At 41.4% G+C, this 12,298-nt stretch overlaps 2 protein-coding genes across 5 annotated transcripts; both read left to right on the forward strand.

Moving 5' to 3' along the window:
- The first annotated feature begins 182 nt into the window (after positions 1 to 182).
- LOC109482337 lies at positions 183 to 5,229 on the forward strand. 2 transcript variants are annotated; one of them, XM_019785019.1, is made up of 7 exons: positions 183 to 225; positions 1,963 to 2,122; positions 2,804 to 2,887; positions 3,236 to 3,375; positions 3,528 to 3,618; positions 3,902 to 3,943; positions 4,300 to 5,229. In XM_019785019.1, exons 2-6 carry the CDS (start codon positions 1,976 to 1,978, stop codon positions 3,938 to 3,940), a joined length of 501 nt encoding a protein of 166 aa, XP_019640578.1. In that variant the 5' UTR covers positions 183 to 225; positions 1,963 to 1,975; the 3' UTR covers positions 3,941 to 3,943; positions 4,300 to 5,229. The 2 variants fall into 2 exon arrangements, with proteins under 2 accessions (XP_019640578.1, XP_019640577.1); XM_019785018.1 differs by having other exon boundaries at positions 219 to 305.
- Positions 5,230 to 6,345: 1,116 nt separating this feature from the next.
- LOC109482666 (Golgi-associated plant pathogenesis-related protein 1-like) lies at positions 6,346 to 10,614 on the forward strand. 3 transcript variants are annotated; one of them, XM_019785491.1, is made up of 5 exons: positions 6,346 to 6,447; positions 7,543 to 7,591; positions 8,642 to 8,872; positions 9,815 to 9,892; positions 10,318 to 10,614. In XM_019785491.1, exons 2-5 carry the CDS (start codon positions 7,561 to 7,563, stop codon positions 10,473 to 10,475), a joined length of 498 nt encoding a protein of 165 aa, XP_019641050.1. In that variant the 5' UTR covers positions 6,346 to 6,447; positions 7,543 to 7,560; the 3' UTR covers positions 10,476 to 10,614. The 3 variants fall into 3 exon arrangements, with proteins under 3 accessions (XP_019641050.1, XP_019641048.1, XP_019641047.1); XM_019785489.1 differs by having other exon boundaries at positions 6,434 to 6,532; XM_019785488.1 differs by lacking the exon at positions 6,346 to 6,447 and adding an exon at positions 6,459 to 6,532 and having other exon boundaries at positions 7,504 to 7,591.
- Positions 10,615 to 12,298: the final 1,684 nt, after the last annotated feature.

Below are 12,298 nucleotides of genomic sequence, written 5' to 3' on the forward strand. Positions count from 1 at the left end.
CTAAACTTGATGAGACGTACCGATTTACTCAAGAAATGAAACTTCCAGTGATGAATCGCATTATTCGACAAACTAACAATTTAGCGACAGACAACAAAATATTTCTAACCTATTTCTTCCCACTGGGCACACCTGTTCATTTGACACTCAAAAGGCGGTCAACATCCGGGGTACTTGAAATTGAGACGGTCACGTGAGCAACTCTATTCACTGAAGAGGCAAAAGGTAAGCAAAGTTTGGCGCGGTTTGAACTGGTTCTTCTTGTCTTTTTTTCTCATCTGAAGATTGCCCAAAATCTACAATAGGTACGTAAGATATCACTTGTCAAAATCTCCAATACATAGGCCACACACTGTGTTAGATATTGTGTTCTTGTTTGACAGAGAGAAACGTAGAGAAGTGCGCAATACGTTGACAACATTAGGGTGTGTCGCAGAGTATTAAGTTTTTAGACACTCTACCGATAATTGTTGCAACATGTTTCAAAGTGTATATCAAGAGTTAGTTCTTACTCAAGTTAGTTCTTATTCAATTCACATGTTGTGCTTTGGTTTTGTGTCTTTTCAGCAGTTTTGAGCCAAATTATTACGTATGAGTTGTCATTTTAAAGACCTTAAGTCAGCTATACCCTGAAGTGCCCCCAGGTAAAATATTTGTTGTGTCAGGTAAAAATCACGGCCCGTGGACTCCTCGTCGGGTTTCTACTATCAAAACAAATCTTTTCCTCTCCTGTATACACAACAGAGATGTTCCAATGTATCTTTCAAGTGCACATATTGGCGTATTCTTGCAAAATCACGTTGTTTGTCTACTCGGTACAATTATTGCGCGCTAGCTTAGACACATACAAAGGACTGCATTGTCATTGATTCGTGAGTAACATGAGTACACGCCACTTGAAAATCGTCCCTACGTGTGTCATGATAAAACACCTGTATGATTTGCTTCACAAATATATCTACGAACTTAATAATTGTTGCTTAATGACTGTGAGTGTCCGAGTGTCTATCACTACTTCTCCGCAGCAAAATAAACTATCAGGGATGCCAAACACTTGAACAGACGTACATGTAGATTTATAAATTTACGATCAAGTCTTTCCGCTGCACGTTACAATGTGCTCCACCCAGTTATTATTCTACGTAATGCCTCCCTGTGCTCTTCTGATATAGGCAAAAAGTTATACTAGTAACCTGTTCTACTTACAGATGTGTTTTTTGAGACCTACATACCGTTTCAAAGGTGCCTTTTGTTTTCTTGGCACGTGAGGTATTTACTGAAACTTGAGACCAGGTTGCAGCGGTGGTTCACACCAGAACGAAGAAAACAAGTCTTACAAACAAAAGCATACCATTCGATTCGTGGTGGCTAAAGCAAGGACGACTTGATTTGATTTCACATGTTGTTGGTTGAGTTTTTTGTGTACGGTTGGGTGAGTAGCAAACGTATAAATCATGTCAAGCTTTAAGCTTGGGCCCGTAGAAGGTTCAAGTGGGAGGGGCTCATAAAGGTGATTTTCTTTCATGTAAGTTGTGAGTTCGTTTGAGCCATGAGGTTCCCAGTTCTAAGCTCTTTGGTTTAAGAGATTGCACACTCTCATTTGAGGATGTCGCATTTTCTGTCATTTAACGTCGTCGGTGGCGCAACGGTTAGAGCGTTAGACTTGGAACCAATAGGTCCCGGGTTCGATACTCACCGGTACCGTGGTCCGACGTTGTGCCCTTGGGTAAGGCACTTCACACGACTACCCTCCCTGTACGGTGAAGTGACGCCCACCGAGCCTCTTTAATAGGCTAATCTGTCTAACTGTGTGCCAAAAACACACTTCGGATCACTGTGTACGGATGTGTCAACATCAACACATTTGCTACTGAGAGTCGTAAACATTTTAATAATAAACACGTATAATAATAATGCTTGAACCTCTCCCCGGAAAAAATTAAATGTTGCTTCCCTCTCCAGGTGAGACGTCACTATGCAGTATAAACCGAAGATCATCGTGGCGCTAGGGCTCGTCCTGCTCCTACTGGGGACCGTGACGTTCATCCTGGGCGCCGTGCTGAGGGGCATGTTCCCCGTCCGCTACCATCTCATCGGCGCGCCGATATGGAGCGGCTTTATCGTGAGTCCCGTCTTTTGATGTCTTACCCAAGTAACTAAAATAAATAAATAACTAGAAAGGTAACATTTACAAAGCAAGTGCATATATATTTATGTTTACCTTCGCATATGGTCTGCTCTGTTAATTCTTACTCAAACACATTCATATATATGGTCATACAGGAGTCTAAATCCCTCCTGCTATAAAATTGCAACATGATGTAACCCAACATAGTTACCATGGTAACAGACAGTCTGGTTCAGGTCATTGACCTTTTTGGTTTGCAGAAGAAGGCGAAGAGGGAACGTAGAAGAAACAATGTGTTTTCCTTTGGTAATCATAAATAGATAAAGTAGGTAAATAGATGAAATAATAAGTAGATGTATGGGGAGGTTAGATCGTTACGTTTCGTCACCGACCTTTCATTGCGATAAACTGAGGAAGCCTAGCAGCTAGGAAAACGTAACGATTATTTTTGGCGACGCCTCAGGTGCGCTGTGTAACGACTATGTGTAGATTATGTAGGAAAGTTAAGGGGGAAGTTACTCGTGATGAAAAACTCCTTTACCTGCAATGTTGACTCAGAAACAGACATTCAATTTACCTATGATACCATCCTAGAAGTTTGAATGCAATATAATTCAATCATACTTCAAAATATTCGATTACATGATCATTATTGATATTTGTTGTTTTTCCCAGACCATAATAGCCGGCTTGATGGCCCTGCTGGCAGCCAGAGTGAAGTCCCGCAATGACGACGCGCCTGTCGTCATTTATATGATTGTGAGTTGCCTTCTCAAACACGACCGTCCGACAGTTGTAGTGCGACAGGTTAACTACAGCAAATTGAGGTCATACTAGTAGGAGATCGTCATGAATGTGTTGTGCAGTAGTTTGCTGTCTTGTAACCGGAATGTCTACCATGGTGATACAATACTATATGTAAATGACACTAGGAATGCCATAAAGTATTAATGGACAATGATAAGATATATTAGTTGTTTACCGTTGTACTTTATGGAAGACCGAGTTGGTAATAATTACGTACCCTCTAAAGTTGTTTCAAGTTTTTACTGGTTCATCCTGTACATCTACGTACTGTGATAATTTCCCTGTGTGCCTCCCTCCCAGGCCGGTTTCATGCCCATGGCCGTGGTGCTGTCCATCCTGGCCGCGTTCTTCTGCGTCATGCTGTCCGTGTCAGCCGTGCTGTGCGATCCGCTGGACATCTTCGGGGGCACATGTGAGGACCCGCGCGACCAGACTGAGCTGTGAGATATCTCTCCTGTTTGTGTGCGTGCGTGCGTACGTGCGTGCGTGCGTGTGCGTGTGTGTAACTGTGGCGTTGTTTACAATGTATGTGTATGTGTGTGTGGGGTGGTTTTGTGGTCAAGTTATAGACTGACCCCGTTATTTCCCACAGAGGCCTGCTGTACACCGTGCTGGTCCTGTCTGCCGTGGCGGTGTGTGTGGACATCGGACTCGGCTTCCACACCTGCGACCTGCAGCGTGATGTGAGCATCGATATCGACCTACAATACATCTTTATTCATATGAGTAAATATAAGCCAAGGGAATTGTGCATATGTCAAGATTATTTTGCTAAGAACAAATAAAACGAAGGAAATGGAAATCGGACGCACTTTAGGCAGATGATCAGGAAGGCTTTTCAAATGTAGGTAACTGATTTCCCTATAGAAAGGAACATGTACGTGGCGAATGTATATTGATATCTGTGTATGTGTCTATGTAACATATTTCATCGTACCAAATGTCTTTTATCTGCTCTGTTTACAGAAAGACGACCGCAACACGATGGCAATGAACAACATGTAAAAGGTAAACAGTACATGTACTTGCTCCCTACCGTGACAAAGTCACTGAAGCAAAGGCAATTATTGTTGTCAAAAATTTTTCTTTGTTTGTTTGTTTGTTTGTTTGTTTGTTAGTCTCTAAGTAGACGTAGTGTCCGGGTCAGTGCCTCTAGACTTTCGAAACAAGCAGGAAACCCAGCCAGATTCTACATCTGTTTGGAGGAATAAGGTCCTCATACAAAAACATTATTCATGCGCGAGATGTTCATGAAAGTCTTAACATTTATGTAGTTTCAATTTATAGGTACAGATATCGCACTGTACCCACCACCTTTATGTGTTGTCTCAAACGTTTATATGTATAATGTCCTGTCATTACAGTGACGTCTGAAGGCTGTACGACTTGTTCTGATGATCAACGTAAGGGCCGATACAAGAGGGAGAAGTGAAGGAGTTATTCAATAATATATAGAAGATAATACGATATATCTTTAGCTATAACATTAAAAAAACTCATTTTCCCCTTATGTTATGGTGTGATTTGGGCTTCCTGGTACGAATGAATTCTACACGGCATAGCCAACGTCTTGCCGAAATGAGCTCCCTAATGATTTTGCTACTAGTTTAATGTTTCTTCCATCAATATGTAGATTCCTAATGACATAGATCATTAGTATATATTTCATCATTGGGCAATGTTAGACCTTGTGTGTTTTCGTTATGTTTGTCTTTTTCCGAAGTAATATATTAACTAAAAGCATGGTGTATAGAATACATATGCTACATCCCTAGAGCTTTTATGCAAACGTTAAAACTTTCTATTTTCTTGAATATTCATTATTTTATCGTTGATACGCTATCAAAGTAACTAAAAATATAAATAATAAGATACCTAACCTTGTATATGTTTATGTTAATGCGGTTTACCGAAACGTTTTTTTTTTCAAACCTTTATTTTGTCACATTTATACCACATGCTCTATACTTGCATGGTGTATGTATCGTAAATTTTTTTTTCTTTTTTTTTTCTTTTTTTTTTCGTATGTATCGTAAAATAAACAATAAAGCCAGTATTGGAATTATCATAACAAAAAAAAACTGCGGCATCATCAATCAAATGTCAATGAAGCAATTAAGGTAAATGATGATTGTGTGAAGAGTGCTTTTACTGTGCACTTACTTAGCATTAGGGAAGCCCCATAAGGCCACATCAAGTAATTTTTGTGGATGACGTAACCTGGAGATCCTTAATCTAATGCGCAAAAAAAAAGATGGGCCGAAAAAAGCAAGATGCCTAGATTTGAAATATACTAAGGGAATATACACAGTGTAACAACCATCAAGTCTTTTATTCGTCAGGAAAATAGCATTAAATCAGTGGAACAGCAGTTGTCGTCCTGTTCTGTTTCTTTCCTTTCATCACATCTTTCCTTATCCCACTGTCGTGACTTTTTGGTCATAGTTACAAGAAGCAGAATTTCTTGTGTTTTTTTTTCTGGGAACAGGCCTGAATCAATGCATGCGAGGACGTCATCCATAAATATGACTTGGTGTGACCTTAGCTAGGGAGTCTCCATTAGCGGGTAGTGTGGTGGAATGTAATAACGGTAAAGTGACTTTACGTAATACATTATTAATAATGCCTTTTCCGCTGATGTGGCGACTGTCAAGCGGGCGTATTTGTTGACCAAAATCTCATTATTAGTTCAGACGAATCCCATTGATAAGAAAGGGTCCTTCCCTGTATGTGTGGTTCATAACCTTACAGCCCCATGGCTGCACCTAGGGCAGTTACTTGCAAGGTTGATGGGGGAAGATCGTAAACTTTTTATATGTGCCCCCCCCCCCCTTTTTTGTCGCTACCCCCACTTGGGTCACGTATAGACCCTCTCTGGCCAATAGATATTGTCTGGCCAATTTGATACTGTCTTTTTGCCACCCTAGGATCTGCTTGGAGATCAGCAGTTACTGTCCTATTGAGGTCACCTGAGCTAGCTATAGCGCCGAATACCAGCAGCCACAAACCCTTGTGGTTAACCTCGCCAATCGTAAGCTCCTCACAATTCAATTGCACGAGGAGAGAATAGTGGATAACTCAATAATAAGAAACCGTGGGCGTAATATGCACGGTTGGTCTTTGCCCTTGCTTTTTGAAGAGTTGGGCGTGATTTTGATAACATTTTCCAGCGATACTTTGCCTTTCAACAGACAAAGAAATATTTATCTTTTTACTTTCACACTGTTAACTCTCTTCTGATCTAGAAATGCACGTCTGGTGGGCCAATTTTAGGTACATGTAAATCCCTACATTGAATGGGGGTAACAGTAAACGAGAAATAGGAAAAGTACCAGCAGCCCCACGTCCAAATGGTCTACCCTAAACCATTACGTCATCTTGTTGGACAGCTTTTGGGGATGATTTGCGATATAATTATGGCGCCAGGGGTGTCATCTGGGGTAAGCCGAGGGCACGAGAAAGGGCAGCTTGAGTGACAGCTCCAAAAAACACGCCCAGAAACGGTGCAAACGGTGAGTATTCTGGCGAGGACTCGCAGCCAAGTGTGGTTCACATAAGGGTGAAAGTTCCAGCGTAGAGGAAGACTGAAGTTGAAAGGTCAGTTCTTACAAGCGCTAGAGTTTGTATATATCCTCAGTGCCTGTTCTTGTAAACATACGTACACAGACACTGGCTAATTTCGCTCGTTTTCGTACGTCTTTTTCTGTGATACATTTTATTTTGTAGACTGGTAAGAAAAGGTTCTACACAAGATATTCATAAGGATAATAATTTTTAAGGTTTTAGATCGCTGGACCACTTCAAACTATGGGCAGCTAACATTGCTAGCTACAGCAGCCAACGTGGCTTAAAGGGGCGTCAGAACATAGAAAAATCGATTAAAAATATGGTGGCTTTTTTTTGTTGATTCGAGTTGTCCATTCATGTGTAATACCAGATGTCCAGCCATATGAATTATATATGACAGGTGTAGATGGGCAATACATCAGCAGGGCAATGCCCCACCCTAAATTCGTCCTTAGGAAGATAATGAACGAATACAATACATCGGTCAACATGTACTAGATGGCACTAACATGCAAGCTTTCCACTTCTATGGCCTATGTACGTCAAGAAAAGCGGACGAACGTGGAAAATGCGGGCATATTTCGGAAAGAAGCCGTCTCTAGGGATAGTGTGATTCAGAATGACCCACAAAACCGCTGAGTTAATGTTAGAGGAACTCAGTCAGGATGTGAGCTGGGCAAAACAGACCGGTACAGTCTGAGCTGTACTTGAACTACATCCGGCAAGCTTCTAGGGTTACTTCGGTAGGTCTAAATCGGGGCGATCCGATGTAATACAACTCACGTACAGACTGCAACGTAAACGGTTTTGTAAGATTGGCCTGTCCCTGTACACTTTATCTAACCATCGATTTATGTTGTCGTGCTCGATTGTAACGCCCAGCGACATTCCTGACCCGTAGCTAGGCCCGACCGGTTTTCCCAATTACTCGACTACAACTTATTACATGACTCAGCCCGGGGTTCTTGTTGCTAAGGACTGCTGACATCGTTCTCCGCTAGGCGGCGTAACTGACATCACTTCCGTGCCTGTCTCCACAGAGGACTGCTGCTTGAAACATGGGTTGTCTGTCGTCTAAAGAAAAGTCAGGTAAGACAGCAAAATATGGTTATTTTTAAACACAAGAACTGTACATATGTTCCCTTGACCATTTCTTGTAATGCTGTGTGTGTGTTTATGTGCCCTGAAGCTAAAGTATTGTCTTACATGTAATCATATGAAATCTTGGGAGGTAACTGGTCAGATTGTGTTTTTGCTCTGAGAGTCTGACTAGCCTAATTTCTGAGAACCAGATTATGAGACTGGCTGTAAGAAAACGAAACGGTCAAGAAAATATCGCAATCTTTCCTCCCAAGATCTGCTTGAAAATGAATTTTACGGTTTGACAAAATTGTATCTGGTGATGATTGTTGTCTGTTCGTATTCTGTTGCGGACACTCAACATATTTGGAACAGGTACAAGTATGCACCTGGTGTTTGTTGTTTTTAACGTGTATTGACGCATAACGAATTCTTCAACTGGGCTGCGAATCCTCATATGTTTTGTTTTCGTATTTTCTATACAGAAAAAGGGTGAATTTTGGTAAATTTGTGTGATAAATTTGGGAGGAGGGGGTGTAATAAAGTCCAGGGTTCGCGATGTTCAGTACACCACACCCAGTGCTTCCCGGCAACACGGCCAGATGGTAGTATGCTGAGGACAAATTGTTTAGTTAGCAGGGAAGAGTCCCACTTCTGAAAATTACCGTTACTCCAGTTTCTGTGTCTGTCTTCTGTTTTACCGGCGTCACAAACTGCATGTTCTGAAAAAAAATTGTGAAAATTGCGGGTAGTGATGATGAAAAAATCAACCAAGAATTATGGTTTTCAATTCAAAAACTCGTATGTCCCAAGAACGTAGAATATCGTAGAGTGGAACTCGTTGCCACCAAGCACAGTTGGGGCATCATCACTAGAAGGCTTTAAACAACTTCTGCAATTAAATGTGCAAAGATTGAATGTAACAATATATACTAAATAGTAGCTAACTGCCGCCGCGCCGCGTGCCTGCGAGGCTGGTGTGTTACGCCGAATGGCGGTTATACCGGCTATATTGATACAGATGCAGAGAAAAAATGACATAGTTCGAATTTTTTTCAGTTCCGTGGAAGACTGACTTCGCGAAGGAATGTCTGCAAAAGCACAACGAGTTCCGCTCCCGACATGGCGCCCCGCCCATGGTGCTGAACAAGGAAGCGTGTGAGCATGCGCAGAAGTGGGCCGACCACCTGGTGAAGACCGGCAAGTTTGAACACAGTCAGGACAGGAGCGGAGACTTGGGGGAAAACATCGCTAACCAGTGGAGCTCGGATCCTAACGCAGAACATTCGGGTATGGAATGCCGTTATCAATATGTTAATTTGATTATATGGATGACATCCTCTGGGAACCCCCAAAAACCGATGCGAGCGTGCGAATAAAAAAAGTTTGGCAAAAAAAGTTACCTCCATTATGAAATCTAGGTGGTCATGAAGGTTGAAAAAATGACTAAACACACAGAGCAATATTTTATTGGTATGGTGAATAATAGACTCTTCATTTTCATTCCCTCACATTTTCTTCTTGTCCTTTGGAATGGATTTTGGCATTCTGCAACATAAGTATCGATTTCCAATAATTTGTTCTTCAATTTACGGCAAATAGTTGCTCATTTTGCAGCTACTTTGTACGATTTACAGCATGGTCGAAAACTTTTTTTAATGGACGATAATTCATGCGCGCGCGGATGTCATCCATGTAATCAAATCAACATGGCCTTAGGAGGAAGACAGCTACACCTACCTTTTCCGCTCAATCTAGACAAAACATGTGCACAACAAACATGTGTTTCCTAAGGACCACGCCTTATTTTATGACGATAATGACATCAGACATAGTCCTTTCGTTGGGCGGGAGAGCCGGACATTCCTCACTCGGTAACGGCTGTCAGTACACAGTGAACCGGACGTAGCTGGTTTTCCCTGCCTTGTTGTGATGACAAGACGCCGCATACATTACATGTACTCTCTTCCCTAAGCTAAACTTCGATATTGGCAACGTATAGAGTTGGGAAGAAATAACACTGTGGATTCTGTAACTTCGGTATGCTTGTAATTATGTTTCGCGTACTCTTCGCACGCGTCTACTAGTATAGAGGAAACAAACGTCCCCTGAAGTTACGTGCATACGTAAATATTCTGTAGTGCATTATAGGAAAGCTATCCATGATGTAGACATTCTACGCGTAACACTATAACTAGGATACACAGTCATGATTTCTCCCTGTTGTTGCAGCCGAATCTTTCGTCCAGCAGTGGTACGACGAAGTCAGTAAATATGATTTCAGCGGGAACAACTTCCAACCAGGCGCAGGTATGTACTCATAAAGGCCTTTTTACTTGTTCCTTTTTAGAAGCACGCCGTAACAAACGCTACATTGTACGAAAATCGGGACTTACAAACGTTACGATACAAGGACGCCACCAGCGCATAGCGGATTAAATTAGAACTGCAACTGAGACCTTCGCAACAAGAACCCGTGCAGTATTATTATAAAACTGGCCAATGGATCTAGACAAGGAAAATTGATTTATACATTCTGTAGTAAGAAATTTTCCTCCAAACCTCCGCACGTAAAAGAACCCAACATACTTAAGTAGAAGAGTAGGGGATAAAATGCGAACTGTTGCAAAGCCTCATTACATTATAAGCTACTTGAAAAAGCATCATGCTTCACCTCAGTCGAGGAGGACTGCTTTATTACCTTTACCAATCATTCTTCTATCCCTTCATCCCAGGTCACTTCTCGCAGGTGGTGTGGAAGGCGAGTACGGAGCTGGGTGTGGGGATGGCGGCGGACGGGAAGGGCGCCGTCACCGTGGTGGCCAACTACATGCCTGCCGGGAACGTGCAGGGGCAGTTCAGGGACAACGTGCAAGCCGCCAACCAGATATAGACACACCACCGGGCACCGTGGAGTTGTAACATAATTACAATGATAAAAGTAAATAAAACTAGAAAGATAACATTTGCAAAGCAAATGCATAATGTTTACCTTCGCATATGGTCTGCTCTGTTAATTCTCACTCAAACACATTCATATATATGGTGACATTAGTCTAAATCCCTCCTACTTTAACATTGCAACATTATGTAACCCAACACCAGTTACCATGGTGACAGACGGTCTGGTTCAGATCATTGACCAGGTCACAGGTCAGTGATTGGAACAGAAGAAGAAATAGAGCAAAAACAATATGTTTTCCTTCGGTAAACATAAAAATTACATCACAGCACACGTACACAATGTAAAAGGGACCATTCTCACTGTGTTTGCTAGGGTTAGCTTTCTAGGATTTTTTTACAGGGGTGTTTCAGTCCCCCCTGGATTTTCTGTGCTGAGATTCACTTCCTCAGATTGGGAAAATATATTGTCTCACTTGATATATATATATAAAAGTAATTTTGGTTAAACCGATTGTGGTGCGTTTCTAACTTACAACTGTGTGTCTTCTTTTATACGCAAAAGGATTGTGTAAGTTTAAGGCTGTGTCAGAAAACTGATACATGTATGGAAATAGCGTATGATGTAACGTTGCATTGTCTTGTCAGACATTTCTACGCCGTGTGTGCTCGCTTCTTCGTGATGACATGTTGTCTTAATTATATGTGATTGCAAGATGCTCTGATTGTCTCTGAATAAATGAATGGCGTTACATAGTCAAGTCTAATATTCGAGTCTTGATCATAGAAATCACGCAAATAACCTGTCGTATGGTTATACGACTTAATGTCATTTACTTACGAGTACCTAACTATAGGTTCCCATTTCAACACGAGATATAAATGTTCTCAAACTTTACTGTACTTTTTTTACTGTTAGCTGTTTAAAACTGTAGTGATTTTTATTGGCCTAGAAGTCGGTGATATTTTCGTGAATGTCACTCTATATGCCAATCGGAGCCTTACCTGTAGTCTTTACGATATGATATGATATGATATGATCATCGGACACCACATCAGCACTAGGGTAACAACAGACATGGAGGTATTACCTCACCCCACGGCAACTTATGTCCTTTATTATTTGTTCTTAGTAACGGAGTTTAGCAGTCTTTCAGTCCACAACAATGGCTTTACAAACGACTACAAACGGCACTACAAAGATAGGACACGAAGCTAGGGGACACATCATTGGCTCATCGGTAGCTTTATACAGTGTAGTCATTGTACACATTGTCCTATGCCGGAAGTATATAGAACCTACACAAAAACACAACAGATTACTTGAAGAAAGCATTCGTCGTGAAAACGTTTTGATTCTTGTCTGGGTCTCACTTCGTGTTGGCTTTATAACTACGTTGCTAGGTCCTATTGGTATATATCTGTCGTGATTCTATCTTGCGGCAGTGCTAGTAGCAACACAGATCGCGATGGGATCGGGAGCGAGCAAGCCAAGGTAAGACTGTCTTTACTCCATTGCAAAAACTGCCATAGAATAATAACTTCTGTGGCTAGATTGTTGCCGATATGTTTGAGTCGATCTTAAGACTACCATAAAAAATGTCACTGATAATTCTATGGACATCGCCCGTTTTGTTGTTTATGGTACACACGCAAAAAAAACAATAATAATAATAACGTATCCGGCTTTAATACATCTGCCAAATGTGACAGGCGGTCTCCGCACCAGCAAACGAGCTAAAGATAAATGCATTTTCTTATAGTGTGAATATGGTCTTATATCAATGAAATTTTCGACACTTACTTTCAGACCAG

The sequence above is a fragment of the Branchiostoma belcheri genome, unplaced genomic scaffold (assembly GCF_001625305.1).
Source record: "Branchiostoma belcheri isolate BF01 breed outbred unplaced genomic scaffold, Haploidv18h27 scaffold6, whole genome shotgun sequence".
NCBI lineage: Eukaryota > Metazoa > Chordata > Leptocardii > Amphioxiformes > Branchiostomatidae > Branchiostoma > Branchiostoma belcheri.

Coding starts and splice junctions, on each gene's coding strand:
- LOC109482337 (XM_019785019.1), top strand. CDS start 1,976: ATGCAGTATAAACCGAAGATCATCGTGGCGCTAGGGCTCGTCCTGCTC. Junction 2,123..2,803: donor CGATATGGAGCGGCTTTATC/GTGAGTCCCGTC, acceptor TGTTTTTCCCAG/ACCATAATAGCCGGCTTGAT. Junction 3,376..3,527: donor CCGCGCGACCAGACTGAGCT/GTGAGATATCTC, acceptor TATTTCCCACAG/AGGCCTGCTGTACACCGTGC.
- LOC109482666 (XM_019785491.1), top strand. CDS start 7,561: ATGGGTTGTCTGTCGTCTAAAGAAAAGTCAG. Junction 8,873..9,814: donor TCCTAACGCAGAACATTCGG/GTATGGAATGCC, acceptor CTGTTGTTGCAG/CCGAATCTTTCGTCCAGCAG. Junction 9,893..10,317: donor CAACTTCCAACCAGGCGCAG/GTATGTACTCAT, acceptor CCTTCATCCCAG/GTCACTTCTCGCAGGTGGTG.